This window comes from Hippocampus zosterae, chromosome 15 (genome assembly GCF_025434085.1).
Source record: "Hippocampus zosterae strain Florida chromosome 15, ASM2543408v3, whole genome shotgun sequence".
Taxonomy (NCBI): domain Eukaryota; kingdom Metazoa; phylum Chordata; class Actinopteri; order Syngnathiformes; family Syngnathidae; genus Hippocampus; species Hippocampus zosterae.
This window is the reverse complement of record NC_067465.1, coordinates 2,632,671-2,657,707: the sequence shown is the minus strand read 5'-3', so window position 1 is coordinate 2,657,707 and position 25,037 is coordinate 2,632,671. Positions and strand designations below refer to the sequence as shown.

At 45.3% G+C, this 25,037-nt stretch overlaps 1 protein-coding gene and 1 long non-coding RNA gene across 2 annotated transcripts; one reads left to right on the top strand and one right to left on the bottom strand.

Annotated features, from left to right (window-relative positions):
• The first annotated feature begins 116 nt into the window (after positions 1-116).
• tnn (tenascin N) lies at positions 117-24,407 on the top strand. The gene is made up of 22 exons (XM_052087327.1): positions 117-301; positions 5,532-5,720; positions 5,812-6,003; positions 7,132-7,506; positions 10,431-10,564; positions 10,924-11,053; positions 11,966-12,148; positions 12,228-12,317; positions 15,959-16,222; positions 16,504-16,767; positions 16,865-17,128; positions 17,226-17,489; positions 17,590-17,853; positions 17,953-18,216; positions 18,439-18,702; positions 20,060-20,190; positions 21,114-21,252; positions 21,328-21,479; positions 21,615-21,711; positions 21,802-21,966; positions 22,711-22,874; positions 23,154-24,407. The coding sequence occupies exons 2-22, from the start codon at positions 5,534-5,536 to the stop codon at positions 23,307-23,309; spliced, it is 4,143 nt and encodes a 1,380-aa protein (XP_051943287.1). The 5' UTR covers positions 117-301; positions 5,532-5,533; the 3' UTR covers positions 23,310-24,407.
• Positions 1,672-23,217, bottom strand: LOC127615961 (uncharacterized). The gene is made up of 10 exons (XR_007967006.1): positions 23,076-23,217; positions 22,671-22,838; positions 20,012-20,162; positions 17,773-18,646; positions 17,172-17,408; positions 16,611-16,810; positions 15,979-16,172; positions 10,102-10,217; positions 5,641-5,698; positions 1,672-2,006 (listed from the first exon to the last, which is right to left on the bottom strand). It is a non-coding gene; the product is annotated as an uncharacterized LOC127615961 (long non-coding RNA).
• Positions 24,408-25,037: the final 630 nt, after the last annotated feature.

Sequence of the window (25,037 nt, the reverse complement as noted above, 5' to 3'; positions counted from 1 at the left end):
GGGGTGTGTGTGTGTGTGTGTGGGGGGGGGGGGGGGTCCTTAAAAAAACATTAAAAGCTGCCGGAAAGTGCTCTCCTCCTTCACTTCCTCATCTTTTTCCTCCTTTCTGAATCCCACAAGGAGAGGAGACACTCCCAAATTACTGCCCATTTGGCCTGGAGGCAGTTGGGAAGAGTGTTTAACAACCGAAGCAGCCGGGAAGAGCGACAGAGACAGAGAGAGAGAGAAAAAAAAATCCCCGGTGGTGAGGAGGTCTTTGATTCATCAACAGGTGCCAGGGGAAGGATTGCGACTATCAAGGGTGAGCTATTTGTTTTATGATCATCGCATGCAAATACTGTCGGCGTTTGAAATTCTGACAAGGTTTAGACGGCGTAAACGAAGGACGCACCCTAAAACGTAAGAGTGAGCAGCTATTTTGTTTTTAAAATTCACATTATATTAAAATGTGTTTGTTTGTGGCAAGTACATTGATAATCAACCGCCCCCCAATTTGACTTTTTGTTTCATGTTTTTCCAAGTGATTTTATTTTATTTACAATACATTATCTTGCAAAGACATTATTTATTATTGTAATAATATTATTTTACATTATTTTGCATTTTTGGGAGACTCATTGCTCAAAATGACGTTAAATTGGACAAAAGTGAATGCGATCACCTTAGGAAAGGGGATCTGCTTCAGAATTAAGAAGTCAACATTTTTCAGCAGCCATTTTAAGAACACCTCAACCAAATTTTAGACTTCTGCGATAATTCAAGCAATATGTTTTTTTTTTGTGATATGACAAGACAACGACATCTTCTATTCAACAAAAATTGCAGTATAAAAGAATTCCTAAGAGCATATCGCAATTTTTTGACCTTTAAAGGGTGGATTTCAGGATGAAGTATCAGATAATTAAAAAGTTAATTGATGTAAAAAGACATTATTTCCAAAATATAGTTTTTACATGACACCGTGCAGGTGTGACGAATATAATCATGCTTAAGTCGAAACAATATTTCCACAAAGCGATATAAAACTGAATTTGTGATATTAGATCACCTGCAAAGGACTCAAAAAGAAACCAGCATCCAATTCATAGCCCCTTTGTGGGAGATAATCCTTTATTGCCCGTCAACGCTCATTTCAAACACGTTCAAGTGTCAGATATTCATAATAACGAGAAGCAGATTGGATTGGCTTTGGGGGTTGGTGGGGGGCGGGGGGGTATAATGATGCTGATCCCATAGATTTACATTTAATGCTACTGTGCATGGCCCAGGGCACCTACACAAGCCCTGGAAATGAGTTCCAGATGCAAGCCCTCAGCCGTGCATGACATTGTAGAAGGTGGAGACAGAGAGTCCCCCCCCCCCAAAAAAAAGGCCTTCAGGTTGCATAATGCAGCGGCTTTCGCGGAAGCCTCACGGCTGCGGTTCACGAGCGTAGCTTTTCACCAGACGACCCCACAGACGATAGCACTGCCCTCGAGCGATAAAAGCCTCTCAAGTTTGGTTTTCCAACAAAGAACCATGAACGGTGAACGAGTTAATAGACACACGCAACAACACGAGATCTTTCAGTCAGCAAAGGCCAGACTGTCGGATAGGTTCAGATTATCCTGAAAGATTATCCCGTGGTGTGCTAAGAATGACTTTTCCATCCAATCTTTTAACAAGACAATCTATTTTTTGGATGCCCTTTGGCACCATGTTGCCACTCACAGGCCAAGTCTGGTACTACACCAAGGTGGAGGTATCGTTAAATGTGTAAATGTCTCAAGTACACCCAAATTCTAAAAGAGCAATAAGAACAAACAATGCAACATTGGTGAAGACATTCAAAATCGGGACACGTGTACCTCGTTCTAGGTCAGTGACTTGCAAAGACGTCCAGCCTTTTGTTTTGAAGCCGAATAGCGCCGGCTTCTCCTCTGTGTATTTGTCGGATTGTTGTCTGCCTCCGTTTGCCTCACACGCTCGCCGCCTTGCTGTCAGGTCAACGTTTGTGCGGTCACAGCCTCCAAACAAACACAGCAGCAGCATCTGTCACCAGCACTTGTCGGGATATTTTGAGGAAACACAATCCGGGAAAGGCCGCTGGCAAGATTATACAACTTGATACACACAAATAAGCATCTCGTTAAATACCTGTCTGACAGTGTCAAGGCAAAATGAAAATTGGTTTTCTTTGGGACTGTATTATTTTAACATTGTAACTGGAAATGGACGCAAATTAATTTGTACTTTTGTCGACAGTTTAAGATCTGCGGAGATCCGGGCCCTTCCCGGTTTAAACTCGAAATAAGACCTTCAAAATCATGTCGATGTGACACTGGCTTCCAAATTCCACCCATTAATTGGTATGTGTGTACCCGAATTCGCCTGCGCTCCTTCCCTCGCACTCACTCGCCTCACTTCCTTTGGTGTTTCTCCTCGTTCACACACCCACTTAAAGCGATGCGCCGACCGCCGCCTAAACGATGATGTCATGACTTGTATTTCTTTCATAGCCGCCAAATGCCAACCTCAAACGTTTGACCAATAGCAATTACAGCGGTGGCTTGAAATTTGACTACGTGAGTTTGAACAGCCTGAGCCATGTTTCCAACCAAGTGGTAGTTCAGAGCAAGTCATGGTTTGGAACAGCCAACTTCGATCCAGCTGGGTGTTTCCACCGCGGGGTGCGTTGGGCAGATGGCGATAGTTTTAACAGCTATGTCAATAGCAGCGTGACACTGTACGGTAAATGGAACAATGTGGGATGTACAGTGCATATGGAACATTTTTACTGTACTTGCACTTTTTTAAAAAATATTTTATCATGACATCTTATTCCAATTTTGATGGCATTATTTTCTCCACAGACATTCTAAAGGCATGCAACAACTCGTAATGACAGGGATTTTCACAATGTTCATCTCTAATCGCCCTGGCCAAGCTTAGATCCTTCCGCCCGTGGCTATTTGCAGTTCCTTATAAATGTACTTTGCGTGCCTTGATCTTGGCCTCCATCGCCTCCGCAATATCAAAGAAAGTGCGACTTTAGCGCGCTAATTTGAGAGGGAATGAGAGGAGCCACTTCCATTGGCCGCAAAGGTAGTCAACTGTGTTCATGCCCACAACGGCGCAAACAGCCGTCTCTAACTGCACCCATCTCTGAAAATACCAAAACAAAGAAAACTCCGTCTGTGTACACAATTTGACTGAGCACAAAAATGTAGCTCTCAGAGTGTAACAGCTGCACAAAGAGTGCTGTGCAACTTCAGATAAGGTGGTGGGGACCATGTCTTGCTCAAGGGCACCTAAAGAGTATTCAGTAAGCAGAATAGCATCTCTAGTGGCCATGTGACAACTTTTTTTTTTTGTCCGCGGTGGGACTCCAAACTTGTCCTCCAACTCAAATTCAATCACTCAAAACTAATATTCATCATTCTTCGCAGAGGATAAATACTTCATGACTGTCTACATATAGTGCTGTACCGTTGGTGTTCAATCCTTAGTTTCAGGGGTTATAGCACCACAGCATTGATGTTTGTGAGTTGATTTTTTTTTTGCGACCGTTCAGCACTCTTATCTCAAATTTACACTCGTAAGCAAAAAATAAAATAAAAATATGATGAACGACTGCTTGATTTTCCAAATTGCTTTCAGGGCATTTGAATGACAACAAACGGAGTCACTTGTCCGGCCCGTGATTATCCAACAAAGTCTACATTTTCCGCGTTGGCTACGTTAAAAAAAAAAAAAAAAAATCAAATAAAAAGATCCTTTTGTAGCACTCAAGGGGTCAAGTCTTCTCATGGTAATCCATACTGTGAATTACCGTCAATCTGGTAATGGTTTCATTAAAGTGTCAGGGGGGGGGGGGGGGGGAATCCACACGTTTACCCACTACTGTGATGACATTTCAGTACACGGGGCCAACGCTCACAATGGGCCCCAGTGGGCTTATTTGGAGGGGATTTACTTGGAAACATTTCTTCACCGTCTGTTTTTGCACTTTCTGCTCAATACCTTCACCGAAAGCGATCCGTCAATATTCTCGTCTTATTTTTAGATTCGGCAAAAATAAATACTCCATCGGATGGCTGAACTTAAAGTGCACTAATAAATGAACAAATGATCACACCGGTGACGTCTGCTTTTGGGCTGCATCGCCGGGCATCAGTGAAAACATTACAGACAGGCTTAAGATAAGATAAGATAAGATAAGATAAGATATCCTTTATTCGTCCCACAATGGGGAAATTTAATCAAATCTGGCTAAGCCCTTAGCCATCAATGTTAAAGTTTGGAGCAGTAGCCCACGCAAACTTGGTACATTCCCTCATGCCTGTTACACAAAGTTAAATTCAGACCAAAGAGAAAGAGAAAAAAAAAAAGACGATGTGACACTGCTTTTTGAGAGTTTGTAATTTGGACTCTCCGGGGAAACCGCAGCAGGGTTTTCAGTGCGCATGACATCACTTTGGCTTAACGCAATGACATCATGGCACGGGCCGAAATTCTGTACGGCAGTAAGTGGAGGTCTAACATGTCTAACTGGGCAACGTGAACGATGCGGCCGCTTTGGTTCCGAGGCTTTTTTTTCCTTCCAGAAAGACAACATCACACAACACCGAACCACATGGCATGACAGAAGGGATTTATTCATTCATTCATCTTCCAAGCCGCTTGATCCTCACTAGGGTCGCGGGGGGTACTGGAGCCTATCCCAGCTGTCTCCGGGCAGTAGGCGGGGGACACCCTGAATCGGTTGCCAACCAATCGCAGGGCACACAGAGATGAACAACCATCCGCACTCACACTCACACCTAGGGACAATTTAGAGCGTCCAATCAGCCTGCCACGCATGTTTTTGGAATGTGGGAGGAAACCGGAGCACCCGGTGAAAACCCACGCAGGCCCGGGGAGAACATGCAAACTCCACACAGGGAGGCCGGAGCTGGAATCGAACCCGGTACCTCTGCACTGTGAAGCCGACGTGCTAACCACTGGACTACCGGGCCGCCCTAGAAGGGATTTAGTTTCATTCAAATAAATAAACCGCATCGCTCCTAAATACAGAACAAGTCATCGTCGTCTGCACTTTTGTTCTCTGTGAACAAACGCCAGAGGATATTTAAATTTGACCCCTTTTCAACCTGGCAACTTGCACCATTCGGTCCAGTCAGCTGTGACGCTGAACATCTGCCGCTCTCCTAAAATATGATACAAAGTTCGTGCCAAAGATGTAAAAAGATAATCACAGTCACAAACAGATGGGAGCACTCTCCAAATTCATTCCGGGCTTGTTTTCTGTTTTAATTTAGCAATCGCCACGGGTGCGTGATTAGGATTTGAGCACGCCTCATGCCAAATTGCTGATTTAGTCCTTTAATTATACAAATGACTGGCCCTGCAAATTGTTCATTAATGGTGACGGGCTCTGGATTAAGAAGTACTTTTGGCTTGGAAACGAACTAACGCGGTTACAATTCAGTAGATAACTTTTTGAATCCCCAAAGAAATTCTGGATTGTGTTTCTAATTTTCTCTCTTCAGCCATGAGCACTAAGCCCCAATGGAGGGCCCTGATGGCCTTCCTGTGCACCATGTCGCACTGCAGCTTTGCGACCAAAGTGGATTCCTCGGCCCCTGAGCAAGAACTGACCTTCGGTCACGTCTTTAACATTGACGTTCCGGGGGCGTCCGGTTGCAAACTGGAGCGGCTGCCGAGCCGGGATGAAAACGGTCAGAAAAAAGATTGAACTCCGAGAATGACAAATGACAAAATAATGACTGAAGTATGCTCTATGAATTGATATTCGGCCATATGTTGTAGGTCTGCGGATGGAGAGCGTAAAGATGGGAGAGAACGACATCATCTTCAAGCACAACATCAGGTTGCAGTCGCCGAAATGCGATTGTGGGGAGTCGGAGACGTTTAAGTCGCTCCTGTACAGAGTCAATGGCTTGGAAGAGGAAGTCAACTACCTGAAGAGCCAGTGTGCTCAGGGATGCTGCGGCAACGGAGGTGCGAAGGTTCAAAACCCATTCATTCTTTAAAAAAATTAAATTAAAATTTAAAAAATTCTCAGAAACACGGAATTGTTTCATGAAATGTGTGTACACATGAAGAGACGCTCACAAAAGTAGTTTACATAAATGTCCGACTGTCACGTTGTGCCCGAAGCGATAGAATGATCGCTTCGTGCACAACAAAATAAGGAAGTGGATCCCCGAAATAGCAGACACAAAAAGAGATTTTGTCAGATAACAAAAGGAGTCTTTAATAACGAACACAAAATACCCGACAGGGAGGATAACAAAAAAACGATGGTCAAAATAAGGACCAGGAATAAAATAACGCGAACAACAGAAAACGCTTGCGGAAAACAAATGGCAAGGAAGGTCTGATTAGTCAATATAGAAATGTCATACGCAAGAGGAACAATGGCGCGTAATAACAGCCACAAGGTTAAGAGGCAACGAATAATCTGAATAGGAATTTGAGCGAGAGAGTATTGGCGCGGCGTGGAATTCTCCGGCAGTGAGTAGACTGCCAGAGCGTCCCAATAAAGGCATTGTAATCACTCACAAATGAGTAACAGGTGTGCAGGCGGCGGAGAGAAAGCCCGCCCCCTGCTGGCAAACACGGGACGTGACACCGACAAAGTAGTGTTGCAACACAAGTCATCGACCTAGAAGCAGACAGCACATGGAAGTGGAAAAGTAAAAAAGTCTTTCAAAGTAACCGAAGAGAGCAGGAGGACCGAATGCAGAAGGCGTGGGGGTATTTAAAATGGGAAGCAACTCCCATTTTAAATACTGAGGGACATGAGACCAAAGAAAGGTGACACTCTCGCAACGTCAAGGCTCAAAGCATCCATCCACCATCCATTATTGTGGGGGGTCGGGGGTGGGTGGGTGCTGGATCCTATCCCAGCTGTCTTCGGGCAGTAGGCGGGGGACACCCGGAACCGGTTGCCTGCCAATCGCATGTGTTTTTTGGAATGTGGGAGGAAACCGGAGTACCCGGAGAAAACCCACGCAGGGAGCCCAGAGATGGAACCCACGACCTCGGCACTGCGGGGTCGACGCGCTAACCACTCAGCCAACCGAGAGGCATGACTTGACTGTGCACTTCCCATCGGTTGCACAGGTGCGGACACAAGCTGCAGCGGCCACGGAACCTACCGGCAGGACACGTGCAGCTGCCTCTGTTACACGGGATGGGAAGGCCCAGACTGCTCCTTCTCCTCCTGCCCGGACGAGTGCAACGACAACGGGCGCTGCGTGGATGGCAAGTGCGTCTGCCATCAGGGCTACGCGGGAGACGATTGCGGCGTGCTGATGTGCCCCAACGACTGCAACGACAAGGGCCGATGCGTGGATGGCAAATGCGTGTGCTTCCCGCACTTCACCGGCGACGACTGCGGTGTCCAGAAGTGTCGCAATGACTGCAATCGGAACGGCCTTTGCTTCGATGGCCAGTGCGTCTGTGACCAGGGTTTTCATGGGGTGGACTGCTCATTAGGTAAGCTAGTTTGGGGGCGGGGGGGGGGGGGGGTAAGGTGGAGGGGTGTTTACATTTATGTTCCTGTTCCTGTTATTATTATAATAATTATTATCATTCATTCATTCATCTTCCGAGCCGCTTGATCCTCACTAGGGTCGCGGGGGGTGCTGGAGCCTATCCCAGCTGTCTTCGGGCAGTAGGCGGGGGACACCCTGAATCGGTTGCCAACCAATCGCAGGGCACACAGAAACGAACAACCATTCGCACTCACATTCACACCTAGGGACAATTTAGAGCGTTCAATCAGCCTGCCACGCATGTTTTTGGAATGTGGGAGGAAACCGGAGCACCCGGAGAAAACCCACGCAGGCCCGGGGAGAACATGCAAACTCCACACAGGGAGGCCGGAGCTGGAGTCGAACCCGGTACCTCTGCACTGTGAAGCCCACGTGCTAACCACTGGACTACCGTATAATTATTATTATTATTATCGACGTTGGGGGGGTTACATTTATGTTCCGACTACCACTGATTTCTCTTATCCCGGGAAAATTACAACAACTTGCACGCAAGTAACGAATCAGCAGAATGTATCATTTGGAGCACACATGTACGATGAAGAATGTGTCGGTCTCAGTGGGACTCGCCACGTCTTTCATGCGCACGCAAAGATCAACGCAGGCGCCAAGTTGCTCATTTAGATTGAAAATAGTCCAGTCCAATCATAACATGGTGTTTTCCTGGGGAAGAAAAGTGCTCACCCCGCTAAAAGGGACCACCGACAGTTTTCCGTTCGTGTCGATACCATAAGACCCACGCCCTTACCCTTGACCAAAGTGGGGGCTTCTTGCTGGAAATGATGGTGGTGGGTGTAACTAAAATAATCCTCATCTGTATATTGAGGGACAATCACACCTTTAAATTGTTGCCATGTCGTAATATTGAAGGTCAATGTGGTTTTGCCACCCAGAGTGCACCAGAGTTGCCTAAACGATAACGGTTCAGCGAAAATATCAGTCGACACGCTCAAACTGGCCACGTGCTAATTCACTTTGGTGTGCCTCCCAAAGCATCTTGAACTCAAAATATGGTTGCTTCACACCCGTCTACTCATCGTTAAACAGTTATACCGACTTATTTGGTATTAAAGTGTCCTTGGGTGTCTTGAAAGGTGCTTAGAAATAAAATGTATTATTATTATTATTATTATTCAAAGAATCTGCCCAACATTTATTTAAGATAGCAGATGATGGGTGGGGGGGGGGGCCTTATAGCATTCAGACAGTCACTATATTAACTTTGGCCTTCAGATATCTCGTGACATTTGGTCACCAAGTACCGCAGGAAGGAAGGAATGAAGGAGCCCCCCCCCCCCCCCCCAAAAAAAAAGACAACCTCAATTGAGCAGCACCTTAGTTTCTAAATGTGCGGTTTCACAAAATTCCTACTGCCTCAGGAGTGGAGTGTAAATCGCATACCGTTGGCAATTTAAGTCGACATGAACAGAAAGGGAAGCAGCTGCTAGTCAGTGTACACCATGCGGCAAGTTTGATTCGCTCTTTCAGCTTGCGTCAGTTTCCAAAAAGATCTCCGAGATAAAGCTGCTGCGCGGTGGCAGGTAATTTCCCTTCAAAGTGTTGCTTTGTGCAGGGGGGGTCCCCCCCCGCCTCCCAACATGATTTCAAATGATATTCCGCAAACACCACCCGGGTATGCATTTCGTGGCACTTTTCTTGAGATATATTCTTCTCTTATCCTCATCCACAAAAGTTTTCTCCGCTGCAGAGCAAGTCTCCTTCACTCTTAACAGTATCATAAGTTTCACTTCTATCGATTTCAAGATAACAGTGGCTGTCTTAGCTTGAATGTCGCCCTGTCTGAGCCCCCCCACCCCCCTTATTATGTCCCCTCTGACCCCACCGCCACACATTGACAATTCCAAAAAGCAAATGAACCATTCGGTACCAGCCAAATCTGAAAAGACGTTTAAAAACGTCTTTGGGAGTGAATGAGAAAAAAATATAGGGAATAGCTCAAAAACACATTATAGGAACGACAAATTCATACCGTCATGAACACATATGATATTTACTTCATCGGTCGGTCAGTGAAGGCCCTCATTATCGAGGAATGCGGCCCCCAGGACAGTGCGACGGCTCCTTGTGCTTGTGTCTGGACATAAAGACACTCGGTGGCTGTGAGTTAACCAGACTGTTTTTGTGCTCCCTGACGGCAGACTGACCAGAATATTTTCATTTAATACAATCGTCTCCATTTTGATGCATTTTTTCATTTCAAAGCTATTCGGAAAAGGTTATCTGAGGACAAAGATTGCTGATGTATGCGTCTCAGCTGAAGGGCGAAAGCTGCTGAAAATTGTGTGATACTGTTGCTGTCTATACAGCGCAGATATTTTCCTTTTGTAAAAAAATAAAACATCTCAGGTTTCTGCATGCAAAGCCTTATTTATTTAAATCTAAATATTCATCGACTATAAATCCACCACAGAGGTTGCTTTATTCGCGGAAAGCCAAGCAGTATCGATGCTGCCGACTGGCCGTCTGCCGCGTCTTGGCCGCCGTGTTGTTACGGTTCACCGCTGTAGTTACATACCTTCTGATTCACCCTCTTGACATCAGTTGTTCCATCACCTCGGATGAAGAGCTTTGCGTTCGTACGACGGAAGCCAATCGTTGTCCTCCCCATCTCCAGATCGGTGAAGACAACGTCTGGAAAAAAAATAAAAAGGAAATATTACGGATAGCATGTCAAAAAACGAAATAGCAGGCTCGGCGCTAATGCTAACATTATACAAGATACCCAAGGGAACGTGGTCAAGTGAAACATCCTTCAAGCGTTCCTCTTTACAAATACCTAATATGCTGAATAAAAAGATGAAAATATGGCACATATTTTTCATATTTGTATTTGATATTTTTCAGTGCTTAGTCCTCAAGGCCTAAGGTTGGTCCAGGCAACGGACGTCTCCCTCCTGGTCCAGTGGTTGCCAGTTTCCGGAGCTGACTATTATGTTTTAACGTATCATCCCCGAGGTGAGGGGAGTGCCTTGAAGCAGGTAATATTTTTATTTTTAATATTTTCTTTATGGGCGGTTTTTTTTATTTTTTTTGGGCAGGAGTTAGCGAATATTTTTCACAGTTTGGTATATGTTGATGGTTTCACATTGAAGGGTTATATGCGATGTGTATCTGATTTTGACACACATTTGAAAGAGGCCCGATTCCATTGTGCAGCTATTGGAATTCCTGCATTTGTTTCTGTTTACGCCGTCATGTTGCATACCCCAATGGTGCCACTTGAGAGCCATCGAGGTCTCGTGTGTCGCTCGAACTACAGTTGTAAATAACAAGCGGCACGTAGACAGCAAGTACATTGACTTCACTCTCATTTTTGTTTCAACAATTTGCCTCTTAGGTTCGGGTTCCCAACATGGATAACTCCTATCTCATCACAGGCCTGACTTCTGGGCTTAGCTACTTTGTTGAAGTCCACGCTGTGATCAGAGGCATCCAAAGTGGAGCGGAGGAAATCGAAGCTACCACAGGTGAGACTGCGACGGATTCTGAAACAACCCAGAGCCATTCTGAAGAGCCCCAGTGATCTCATCAGATCTTTGGTCTAACATTTTACAAACACCGCTGAGATTTTGACAAGTGGACGACAAAAGGTCCAAAATGTCAAGATGTTTGATGGGTTTAGGTTTACAGTAGAAGGTCTGCATGGAAATTCAGTACCTCTCAACTTGCGCCCTTTATCTCAGTCCGAAAGCTCAAACAACCAGAAAGTGTTTCATTAGGATCTGGTTTGTTAATCTTTGAATTTGAAAGGTAATTGCTCGAAAATGGCTCCACGGATGTGTTTAATCGGAATCGGACTTCCTAACTGATGTGGCAGGACACGGATGATTGCGTGACAGGATTAGTATGAGACAGCCAGAGCATATCGTGTTGGATTTCTTCATGTGTGGTTACTGGTGTCGCAAAAACCTGACCTTGAGCACGCCATCGTCTGGCTTCCGACTGGAAGCCAGGTATAACCTCATAAATTTAATCGCTAGGGTGGAACAGTTCCCCCCCAAAATTGCATCCCATTATTGCTCCTGGATTGGTTCTCATCATTTTATTGCTAGTTTTGAACAATGGCTAAGGAAAATCAGTAGCAAGCTTTGCCGGGCCATGTAAAATGACATGGTGGGCCGGGTCCTGGCCCACAGACCCCGAGTTTGACACCTTGCCGTTACACTTGAATTTGCGCCCGTTGCGCGTCGTAGATACAAAGTGGAGATCTCCCTCCGTGGCACATCACGGTACATCTTGGAACCTCAAGCTCAGAACACTGAGATACTAAGTTAGTGACTCTTCCATTGTGAACGGTTGTGCTCCAGGTCTTATATTAGTAAGAGTGCCGGTGATTAATCAGCAATCTCCTGTTTAAATGTCATTTCGTCGCTTTCTAGGTGTCTCAGCAATCAACGATATCCAAGTTCTTGACCGGACAGATGTCACAATCCAGGTGGACTGGAGTAACCCACAAGCCGAGGTGGATCACTTCAGGCTCACGCATACCGACCCATCAGGACAGGAGGCGGAGCTGAATGTACAAAGAAGCCAAGAGGCGCGAACCAAACACACCATCGTGGGTTCGTGTCCACAGATATTATTTAGACAAACTTTACGTGAACGTGTGCTGACGAGAAGTCAAAAATTTTTTTCCTGCAGGTCTGTTGCCGGGGACAGAATATTTGATTGCAGTGCAGGCCGTTAAAGGACCGATGGAGGGGAACTCTTCCTCGGTCACAGGTTCCACAGGTCAGTGTCAACCTGCATTTTTTGTTTCTAGCCATCTGTGAATAGGATATACCCGATGAAGCTCTCCTGGCGATTTGTGCTTTTTAATTGGGGTGCTCCCGACTGTACCCGGTAAAAGCTAACAGCCCAGGAATTAATAGGAAAACCAGAATCTTGTTGCACAAAATGACATACGATCCTCCACGAGCAGCCAATGATAACAGAACGATTAAGGAGTACCGCCCCGCCAGCGCGAGCTGCAATTATGGGTTCATGACGTATCGGGTTGGAATTTACAACCTCATAATGCGGGCCGCTTTCTAAATGGTAAGTGCGGTCACGGAGGGGAAACGTGATATGATTGGTGTAACGACTACAAGATGCTCGCTGATGCTTGATGGGAGGTTTGTCCAGTCATGCGTCCATCTCAGCTCTGCATTGGTTTTGCACTGCATTTAGAAAGCAAAGAGTTGACGTTGAATCCTTTCAGGGACAGTGGTGACGACAGTGGACAGCTGATCATGTGATCAGGTCACAGGCTGCATGAAAGGGTTAATAAAAGGAATATTTCCAAGTGAATCCACCTCTTAACTCATTCAGTACCAGCCAATTCTGACCCAAGTCTGAAAAGACGTTTAAAAACGTCTTTGGGAGTGAATGAGTTACTATCACCAGGAGTTTTCCTTCCGATACATCCATTCAAAGGCAGTTGATTGCTCCGTCTTCTAAATCCCGGGCCAGCCAATTGAATGCTTTTTAGTCATCGCGTCTGTTATTTTGAAGCTACCGACTAATTTTTCCTCTCATCACCTGGTCATGTGGTGGTTAGGAATATATGTGGGAAATCGTTAATCAAACCCCCAGATGGGAATATTTGCTACTGTGTAAAAATATGTAAACAGTCGAAAACTAGCAAATGAGCCCGGCAAAGCAATCGCTGCAAAATTGAGAACATTTATCTTATTCAACCAGTATGGTGACCATTCGAGAGTGGTGTGTGTCCCTTTGACAAATCATCTCAGCTTTGCCAATTTTCAGGAAATGTATCTAATCAAAGCCACTTGGAGCAAACATGTCCAAGTGGCTAACGTGCTCGGAAATAGAACAAGGCTTACCGCTGCAGCTGCTCCTTGTTTTCATTCAATGAATTCACCAGCAAGGTCCATATAACCTGAAACAGATGGACGTGGTGAAGCAAGCAAAAAAAAAAAAACATGTTGAGTCCTGGTATTATGGGCGACACCTTATATGGACCCTTGGGGTATAGTCTGTCGATCAGGCTTATCAGTCAGAGGTTGTAATACGTGGTCCTCGGCAGGAAAATCATAAGCCAAAAGGTGCCAGGGTGGATTGAAGAATAACATCCCGTGACCCACAGAATTCCTCTTTCTTCCTCGCTTTGGTCGGACATGTCTGCTCCGCATTATGCGCGTTTGGTTTTGCTTGGGTTGCAATATGGGTTTGTTCGATTTGTAGAAATAATGTTGCATCTGCTACTTTTAATTCCTTTTCGCTTGACTTGCTTTTTTCCCGTCAATCTAATCGGCTCAAAAAAAAAAAATCTATCTCGCCGCCATCAATACATTGATTTTCTGGAGCGTTTGTCCTCATTAGCATTGTGGCCGAGCTGTTATCGATGCCAGCAGAATTTGGGCACGAGACCGGTTACAGTCCAGGACTGGTTGCCAGCCAATCGCAGAGCACAGAAAGACAAAGAACTATTCACAGTCGCGTTCTTTTGGAGTCTTCGAAGAACCTCGCATGCATATTTTTAGAATATGGGAAGAAGCTGGAATTCGCTAGTTAAAAAAAGTACCGGATATTATAAGAAACTCTTTTCATGTCCACAGTATAAAACTAGTGTTTGTGAATGTCCTTATTTCATGTATAGCTGGTTATATCTGCTATGCATCGTATATCATCCAATTTCATCTGATTTTTTTTTTTAGCTCCCAGTATCAGTCATGACACCAGATACAAAAATCCCATATTGGACAGGCTTCAGTAATAATTAGTTGATTAATGAATACATTGGAATTATGCTACATAGTCAAATGTCAGTCCCCTGGTCAAGATGGATAAATTCAATCCTATCTGCGGATCGTGTCTTTGCTCTTTACTAAATACATGTTTACCACAATTTGTATTTGTACCAGTGGCATTTAAGTCAACGAAACTTTACCGCTTGAGGGTGATTCCTGGAGCCAAATGAACGTTTTACCCGACGGAAAAAATGAGTTTAAAAAGAGATTCAGGCTGTGATGTGATGTTTCAGACCGTCAAGCGGCAAAGCCAAAAAGAGTCAAGCGGTTTGCGCGTGAGAACAGAAACAAGGCAACGGAGTCAAGTTTAACAGATGGACGGATTCTTTCTTCTCCTGCACGGATCATCGATCAGTCTTCATCAAACCGACCACACCTTGACACCAGACTACCCTTGTACTGCACCACAAAGGAACAATCCCTAATGATGATCGTTTTTACATTTCCCCTCGTCTCCCGTCTCTGCTGGGTGCTCGTGCCGCGCCCTCCCTTTTACAATCCTCCGTCATCTATCTTCCCTCAACTCACACTGACGCCTGTCATCGCGCATGGCTCGCACGTCTCCCTCAGAATCAGAATCAGAATCAGAATCATCTTTATTGGCCAAGTATGTAGAACACACAAGGAATTTGTCTCCGGTATAACACGCTGCACTAGTATCATCGTAAACAACAAAATCATTGAACCATTTTAGAGTAACCAGTAGTTTTGTAGTACCATTTTGTGGTGCAAGAAGAGCGACTATGTCAGTGACTGTTTAAGGAGTTAATGGCTAGAGGGAAGAAGCTGTTTAAGTGTCTACTGGATTTGGTGCGCATGGATCTGTAGCGTCTGCCTGAGGGGAGTGGCTGAAAAAGGTGGTGGGCAGGGTGCGGGGGATCCAGGAGGATTTTCCGTGCCCTTGTCTTGATTCTTGCAGTGTGCAAGTCCTCAAGAGTGGGTAGGGCGGTGCCAACGATTTTTTCTGCCGTCCTAACTGTCCGTTGAAGTCGGATTTTGTCCTTTTTTTGTGGCGGCCCCAAACCAAACCGGGATGGAAGAACACAGGATTGATTCGATGAGTTCCCTGGGATACTCCGCGAACCTGCGCCGTTGTTACGCACAGAGGGTCTCTGCGGCATCATTGCGTTTAAGGACACCGCTTTAGGTTTGGTTCGTTTTCCTGTTTAGCATGAACTAAGATTTTTTTTTCGACATTTTAAGTAGAATCTTTTGATCCCCTCATGGAAGTCAAAAACAAAACAAAATAATTTTGCATTCCCTCGCAAAGATTGTGAGATCACGCAAACCTTTTTTGGGAATTTTTTTTAAATGCGCGTTTTGGTAACTTCCGGGTCATCTTGGGTAACGCAGGTTCTCGTGCGCGGCTGATTGAGAGCCGGGAGCTAACTAAACTGGACGTGTCACCCATCAATCATAGGCCAGAAAGCGACACGACCATTTTCACTCACATTCCCGCCGTCTGGATCGAATCCAAGCTGCCTAAACGGAAATTGGCCAATAAAACCACAATAGCATCAGTGAGTCGGGCGTTGGAAATGGAACCCCTCCATTTCATTTACGTGTGATCTCTTGTAGTTTTAAACATTTTCACATTCTTCTCACCTCTAACCTCTTTAGACATTGACGCGCCAACAAACCTGATCGCCACTCAGGTCACAGTAGATACCGCAACAGTTTCTTGGGACCCGGTCCAGGCCCAGATCGAAGGCTATACGTTGACGTACACTTCGGACGCGGGCTCCAGCGGCGAGATCCCTCTTGGACGTGACATGACTTCGTACCGGCTGGTTGGTCTGAAACCTGGCGCGGTCTACACGATCGACATCTGGGCCTTCAGGGGTGATAAGGTCAGCAGGAAGAGCTTCACCATGGTCGAGACAGGTAAACTTCAAATCCTAAGAACTCCCAAAGTATCATTCAGATCGCTTGTGCGATCTGAATTTTCCTAAAATTCTAAGGAGCTCACTGCACAGTACACTTAACCGCTATCACATGAACATTTTATTCAGAATGGCAACTTAGCGCAATTTGATTGGAGACCTCGCAGGAACGTGCGTTTTCCCATCAACGTGTTTCATGTCTCTTTGCTGTCTCATAATTTTACCGTTTGAGAGTTTCAGCTTTTTTGCTTCCTAATCGGAACCCACCCCGCCTCTATCTAGAAATGGATGCTCCCACCAACCTCGTGGCCCGGGAAGAAACAGAGAGCAGCCTCAGAGTGTCATGGGAGAGCGTCCAGGCAGAAATCGACGGCTACAAGCTCACGTACCGTTCTCCTGATGGCTCAAGCGAGGAAATCCCAATTGGACCTGACAGCACTTCTTACACAATAAATGGTTTGAGGCCCGGGGTCGTCTATACAGTCCACATCTGGGCTGTCAGGGGGAACAAAGCCAGCAGAAAGGTCTCATCACAAGCAGAGACAGGTCTTCAACATGACTTACCTCTTCACACATCATCATAAATAACCTTGGACCAGTGATTGAGCCATGAGTAAATGCGTCTACCAATATTCTCCTCTAGAACTGGATGCTCCCGCTAACCTTATAGCCCATGATGAGACCGAAAGCAGCTTCAGGGTGTCGTGGGAAGGCGCCCAGGCGGAAATTGATGGCTACGTGCTAATGTACCTTTCTCCTGATGGCCAAAGCGAGGAAATCCCACTTGGGCCCTATAGTAGCACCTACACTATAAATGGCTTGAAACCTGGAGTCACCTATACAGTCCGCATTTGGGCCGTCAAGGGAAATCAAGCCAGTCGAAAAGTCTCTACACAAGCAGCGACAGGTCTTCACTATGACTTACCTCTTCACACATCATCATAAATAACCTTCCACTAGTGAGTGAGCCATGAGTAAACTTGTCAACTAACATTGTCCTCTAGAACTGGATGGTCCTGCCAACATCTTAGTCCATGATGAGACCGAAAGCAGCTTCAGGGTGTCGTGGGAAGGCGCCCAGGCGGAAATTGATGGCTACGTGCTAATGTACCTTTCTCCTGATGGCCATAGCGAGGAAATCCCACTTGGGCCCCATAGTAGCACCTACACAATAAATGGCTTGAAACCTGGGGTCACCTATACAGTCCGCATTTGGGCCGTCAAGGGAAATCAAGCCAGTCGAAAGGTCTCTACACGAGCAGCAACAGGTCTTCACTATGACTTACCTCTTCACATCTCAACATAAATAACCTTCCACCACCAGTGAGTGAGCCATGAGTAAACTTGTCAACTAACATTCTCCTCTAGAACTGGATGGTCCCGCCAACATCTTCGCCCATGATGAGACCGAAAGCAGCTTCAGAGTGTCGTGGGAGGGTGCCCAGGCGGAAATTGATGGCTACGTGCTAATGTACCTTTCTCCTGATGGCCATAGCGAGGAAATCCCACTTGGGCCCCATAGTAGCACCTACACTATAAATGGCTTGAAACCTGGAGTCACCTATACAGTCCGCATTTGGGCCGTCAAGGGAAATCAAGCCAGTCGAAAAGTCTCTACACAAGCAGCGACAGGTCTTCACTATGACTTACTTCTGAACATCTCTATTCACCACATACCCTCCGACTAATTTAATGTATGACTAAAGCTCGTCTACTCACATTTCCATCTAGAACTGGATGCTCCCGCTAACCTTTTAGCCCATGATGAGACCGAGAGCAGCTTCAGGGTGTCGTGGGACGGTGTCCAGGCGGAAATCGACGGCTACGTCCTCACCTATGGCTACTCGGAGGGCTCCAGTGGGGAAATCTCTTTGGGAGCAGACATCAATTCCTACAGCCTGACGGGCTTGAGGCCCGGTGTGGTGTACACTGTCTACATCTGGGCCGTCAAAGGAAGCAAAGCCAGCAGGAAGATCTCGACACAAGCCGACACAGGTGTTCAAAGCGGTTTCTACAACACGCGTTTTTGACAACCAACATGGTTTTTTTAAGGGTAAAATACATCTCCTCACCTTTGAAAGTCTTCTTTTCACTGGATGAGACCATAGTAGCTTGGCCAAGGCCAATTGCTCGTACTTTAGTTCCTATTTCTGATGATTCTTGACTAATTGCAGTGCATCAGTAGCATTAACTGCATCGACTAACATCGTCCTATAGAGCTGGACGATCCCGCTAACCCTTTAGCCCGAGACCAAACCGACACCAGCTTCGAGGTGTCCTGGGATGGCGTCCAAGCAGAAATCGACGGCTACGTCCTCACCCACACTTCTTCAGAGGGCTCCAGTGGGCAAATCCGTGTTGATCCCAGGAGTGATTCTCACAGTCTGACTGGTTTGAGGCCCGGTGTCGTCTACACGGTCTACATCTGGGCCGTCAAAGGAGACAGAAGCAGCAGGAAGATCTCAGTGCAAGCAGAGACAGGTTTGATACGACAAGACCATCAAATCAAATGTGCCACTCTAGACTGCACAGATGCTCGTGTCAAAGGTCAAATTGACCACCTTAAATGGTCACTAAACACAAATAGGTCTCTAGAAGCACATTTAACGGATAGCCGAAAACCACTTTTCATCCGTCAAACATTCCACGTGTACTTCCTCTGGGTGAAAACACCGTACACACGACTTTCACGGTTAACATTTTGTTGGTGAAATCTTCAGGAAGTAGCACAATCCTTCATTTTGGCAGGGCAGGCTTCCCGGAATTTAGACACCGTACCTTCTGTAGTTCAGCATGGCTCAGCTGCAGTGGCACATGGTGGATGGCTTAAAACAAACGTATCTTTGTGCAAAACATACGTGTCAAGTGGAAAGTTCATAACACCGCCAGGCCTTTTTTTTTTTAGCTACTAAATGTGGGGCCTCAGCCTTGGACTATCGAAAAATGTTTGCCATTGACACAGGTTAAACGAACCTTTGCAAAATTCGTTGGCCACGTCTATCATAACAGGATGTACGGAAAAGGCTTTAATTTCCCACCCCTCAACTTGAATAGGAAGTCAGCCATTTTGGTTTGAAGGACCGACTTTGGGTAGATTCCCAGGACTTATACTTAAACAAACTCAGACTAGAGAATTTGCCCAAACGGGGCCCCAAATTGGAAGTCTCGGTATCCGAGACAGATGGACGATAATAAATTAAACCGTGAAACCTTTTCCCCTACGCCAACTTATGTGGGTAGAGCATGACATGAAAGTTTGATGATCATTTTGCACAGTTGCCATTAAAAGGAGACTCGTACATTCTCCCCGTACTTTTACTTCCTCCGACATTTTGAAAACATGCACGTTTAACACACCGAACACTCTAAATTGTCCATAGATGTGATTGCAAGTGTGAATCGCATCCGCCTCTCACCCAACATCAGCTGGGATGGCTTCGGGCTGACCCGAATGACGACAAGCACTCTAGAGAATTTGGACGGATGTACAATGTTCAATGATGCTCACGCGCCATACTATGATTACTTGCGCCAAATTAGCTCAGTGATTATTTTCAAACGGGACAGACTAATTGCCGGCTGATTTGCACGGAGCGAAAGAAAACTACAAATTCAGATAATTGGTTCTGAGCGTCAAGTCAAGGAAGACAAAAAAATAATAATATATATATAATAATAATAATAATAATGCTGTCGACTGAACTTGCACGCCAGAGGGACGATCGCCATTTGTAATTTCAAGCTTTACAGCCCCCACAACGCAAAACGAATTAACTCCAGTATTCCTTACCGGCATGAATGAGCATTCACTTGTCGTTTGCTGTGATCCAACTGACAGACATTGACGCTCCAAAGGACTTGCAGGCTTTGGGTGTTACCACGGAGTCAGCTCGGTTGACCTGGGCCGCTCCTTTGGCTGACATTGAGGGCTACATCTTAACCTACAGAGATGAGGATAGCAACCTGGAAGTGAGTTGAACATGCACTCATACAAAAGTAAACATTTAACAATCACATCATTAAAACCGGCGACTATACAAGGAGGCTCTCTGAGGCACTGTGAATATCCTCAAATGTAACAGCGCGAAGGAACATTTGTTTGTGGTTTAATTGAAGTATTACAACTAATGCGGCATCGTGTCTAAATGTATTCAAGTTCTGATTTGATGTATTTTTTACTGGGAATACCTCGTTTGGACAATTTTTGATTCAAGTTCTGTAAAAGGCTGCCCTCTTGTGGTCATGATGTGAAGATTCTTGACATGTTTGGGCTCTAGTCACATTGTGAATCGATCAAATTAGTTAACCAGAAGTTGATATAGACCCCCTTTTCTCTCCTGAACAATAAATGGGACATATTATACATTTTGTTTACGACCCATCCCATTTCCCAGGTGTTTAAGAACATAACTGTGATATGATGTCATGAAAATCGACACATCACCAGCCACAAATACTGGACTGAGGCCATTGCTTGAAAGTGGCTCTGAATCCTCCCCCAGTCTCGCTAATCATGTCACGCGTGAAGAAAATCTCAATCTTGAATTGAAAACACGGCAATGTGCTTTTGGTTGTCAGCATGCAAAAAAAAAAAGCCAGGTGGCTATATTTCGTGCATTTGCGTATACTATGTAAAAGGTACGGAATTCATTTGGGAAAACCTGCACATATATAAACACCTTTGGGATTTTTTTTTCTTCCGGATGAAGGTGTGTCTATTTTCCGGTCCCTCCCATTTCCCCAAAGTCACGTATGTCTGATTCATTCCCAGTCAGACCTGGAGATGGGCACCAGGTGCTAAAAGGTGGCTCCCAAAGGGATGGGTATCCAGTATTTCACTGTAAAAGTCATGCAAACTACAAAGTACAGTCATTTGCTGTGTTGCATGTCAGGCTGTTGAGAAGCACCTTGGAGCCAGAGAGCGCAGCTTTATCGTCTCCAGCCTCCAGATGGCGAAGAGATACATAGTTAGCATCATCGCCTATAGAGGAAGCAAGAGGAGTCAAGTGGTGGAAACCATCTTCAAAACAGGTCTGCATCCAATCACGGTGCAAGCTTGGGGTAATACGTTGAATGTTTTTGACCTATCTTGATCAAATTCCGTAGATGGCCTCCCGTACCCCTTCCCCGTGGATTGTCTTCAGATCATGAAAAATGGCATCAAAAAGAGCGGCGTCTACACTGTCTATATCGACAACGACAGCTCCAAACCAATTGACGCATACTGCGACATGGATACTGATGGAGGCGGCTGGCTGGTACATTGGCGACATGTTGTTTGTGGTTCAGTAAAAAAAAACAAAAAAAAAACAATAAAATAAGACGGCCAAACTAATGTATTTGGCATATTCTGTGAATGTGTATGTGAAATCTCAAAAGCGGCGCTCTTTCAGGTCCTGCAGCGCCGCATGACTGGCAAACTGGACTTTATGAAACGCTGGAGGACGTACATGGCCGGTTTTGGCAACGTGACAGACGAGTTTTGGATAGGTGGGAATATGTCTTTTGCAAAACACTGTCCGTAAAGTCAGACAGACTTAGCAATCGTTTGTGTGGTTTTGTTTTGCGTGTTCATTTCAGGGTTGGATAAGATTTATCAGATGACCAACACGCCCGTCCGGTACGAGTTGAGGTTCGATTTAGGCCTCGGCTCAGAGAGGGCCTACGCCATCTACGACAACTTCAAGATCGCCAACGCCAGGCAGAAGTTTGCGCTCACCATTGGCCACTACAGAGGGACAGCAGGTGCGCTTGAGATTTAAATGTCACCGAAGGACACGGTATTGAAAGCGACACTTTGTCGTAACAGCATTTTATTGCGGCACATCTATCTGATGGATGAGGCTCACGGATGGGCGATCCGAGATGAATGATGTGTTAACAACCTGGCCAACTTTACATCATCCACCCGTGCAATTCTGCCGTTCCGTCTAAAATGTACTTTGCGGGCTTTGATCTTCTGCATGGACTCGGGATGAATGTATTTCTGCTTTGGCAATGTCAAGGACTGTTTGACACGAGCACACTGATTTTGAAGGGAATGATTTGCAAGTCGGGTGTGTTCACTCCCACAACGGCGCCAACTAGGAAAATAACGAGAGAAAGCAAACGCCTCACCCATGCGCACAGTTTGACCATAATTTGCGCTAGATTTGCACAGGGCATGAAAATAGGGTCTTTGATGCCTTGGGAGAATTTTGAGGAAACGTTTTGCAGCATTCTAAGGGATGCTGCTGCATTATACTTTCGTCTGAGATGAAGTAAACGTGGGCTTTGATCAATATTCAGACCCAAATATGCTATTTCTCTGGCCGAGGTTTTCTCAGGTTTTTGTCAGTGTTCCAAGTTGGACATTTATCAGCTTATTGTGTAATGCCACAGTGCCCTAAAGCAACATTGTACCTCCGATGTCGATATTCATCTAGTGGGTAGGGTTCGGAAGTACTTACTCACACTTGATCAATGGCATCTGTCCTTGTCGTTCCCTAGGTGATGCAATGACCTATCACCAAGGTCGGCCCTGGACGACGATCGACTCCGATAATGACATCGCCCTTGGCAACTGCGCCCTCACACACCGCGGGGCCTGGTGGTACAAAAACTGTCACCTGGCCAACCTCAACGGCAAATGGGGAGACAACAGGCACAGTATGGTGAGTTATCGGAAATTTGCCTCGTTAACTTCGTCATCGATCAATTGAACCCGGTACATCTGGACTGCAGTGTGAAGTCGATGCGCTAAACACTGGACCATGGGCTGCCTAACATAAAACTAATAAAGCAATAATATAAAAAAAATTCACATCCCTCCTGTGCTAAAATCTAACATTAAAAAAAACAAACATATTTTTTACCTTCAAAAGTAGAGCTTCCACAATTGTTTTCATGGCCCGCCTTCTGTTGACATCAAAGCTTTCTACTCCCGCTCGTAGGGGGTCAACTGGGAGCCGTGGAAAGGCCACCTGGTGTCCCTGGACTTCACCGAGATGAAGATTCGTCCGGCGGAAGCGTACTCCAGCAGGAAGAGGCGATCGTTGATGGCCAGACAGAAGAGCCAACGGAATGCCGTCCATCACCAGGAGAAGTAGAGCGGTGGCCAATGAGACCCATACTTAACTTTGACGTATTCAGAGTCGGCCTGCTCTCATGAGAATTTAGGAGGATATGATGCAAAAAGAACCAGTAGGACAGTTTAAGTACCGGTAGTTAAAAAAAAAAACATTGCATAATGCATGGAATCATTTCCTTAAGTCCTAGGTAGGCTGGAGACCATCCCTGATGGCTAGCTGAGAGGCGGTGTGCACAAAAACTATGCACCCGATTTTGCAGTACCAACCCAATGTGGTGATTATGCAGATTTTTATTTTTTTGTATGATTTCCTCCTGAATTCTCACCTGCCTCCATGTGGAATTCACATGGGCGGACTCACTTTTTGTGTCAAAGATGTAAAAAATCACAGAGGTCTTCTTATAAAGAAAAAGTTTTGGTTGAATTTGTTTCAAGGTCCGTCTGTCAGTGTGGTGGGGTAGGTCAGAAGAAAGTCGCATTTGCGTTCCCCCACATATTTGATATTCCAAAAACCTCATTAAGATAAATTAGTTTAAGGTTTCTATTTTCTCAGGCAATGGTTGTTTGACATGAGTATTTCATCCATTTTTTTTTACGTTTGTGTTTTGGAGTTCTTTTGCAATGATGTTTTGATTGTCCATGGAGGGGGCTGAAGATTTCTACCGGAGCTTTGGACAGATTCTATGTAGATGATACGATGCTGTCTACTATTGGGTGGAGTGGCATATGCGTTTTATGTATTTTTGGGGTTCCATACAGTATATCCGGGGAGTGATGTTGTCCAGGAAACCCACACATAAGCACAAGCGCCAGGTCTGGACGTCCGAACATCCCACAGCATGCAAACTCGGAACACTATACAAGCGGACTAACGTGACAACAAGGACAGACAGGAAGAGGAAAAGCGCTTTCAAAATGCTCTTACTCTCTGCCAATACCCCGAATGGGGCGTTAGCAAAAGAAAACTGCAAGCCAGACAAAACCAGCAACATTACAAAAAGAAAGCAAGAAAACCCAAAACAAGCAACAAACCGTGAAAACGACTCAATAACACTTCCATATGTCAAGGGAATCACAGAGCCCATTCAATGCGGCATGAGAAAACATCAAATATATATTCGTGGCCCGAAAAAAAACAGAACATCAAACAGAATGCGAAACACAAACAGCAGGCCGTTACACCAGAATAGAAGAACAAAAAGCGGAACAAGAAAAAAAAAAAATCTGCCATAACAGATCATTGCAGAAGAAACAATCACGTCATAGACTGGCAGAAGGGGAAAGTCATCACATCAAATTCAAAGGATGCATTGAAATATTGAAATAAGGAGGTGTGGAGAGGCCAAAATTGTCAGACGAAACCTCAAACTAATTTAACGTTGACAAGATGAATGTCATGGCGCTAAAATTGGATCATCACAGCAGCTTTTTCTTTAATTTGTGCATCTGTTTTTTTATTTGGGCAAATAGTAGCATATTTTCCCTAATGTTAAAAAGTCTTGTCTTATTAATTGGAATACAATTTTTAAAAAAATGAATAAATCCATTGTCTCGTGTGTTCTCTCGAAGAGCAAGATGAGTTTCGGACAAGCCAGCGCAAGCTTGACGTTTGCCGTCACATCACGTTAGCGAGCCAGAGAATAAGCGTTAAGCGCTAATGGCTGTCTGCACTTTTGCTGTTTTACATTCCAGCGCCGTCCGCGCCGATCAATCAATTCAGCGGTGTTCAATCAAACATCATTAAGAT

Excerpts from the sequence above, each read along its gene's own strand:
- tnn (XM_052087327.1), top strand. The coding sequence starts at position 5,534 with ATGAGCACTAAGCCCCAATGGAGGGCCCTGATGGCCTTCCTGTGCACC. Across the intron at positions 16,223-16,503 it reads CTTCACCATGGTCGAGACAG|AAATGGATGCTCCCACCAAC; the intron begins GTAAACTTCAAA and ends GCCTCTATCTAG. Across the intron at positions 21,253-21,327 it reads GGAAACCATCTTCAAAACAG|ATGGCCTCCCGTACCCCTTC; the intron begins GTCTGCATCCAA and ends CAAATTCCGTAG.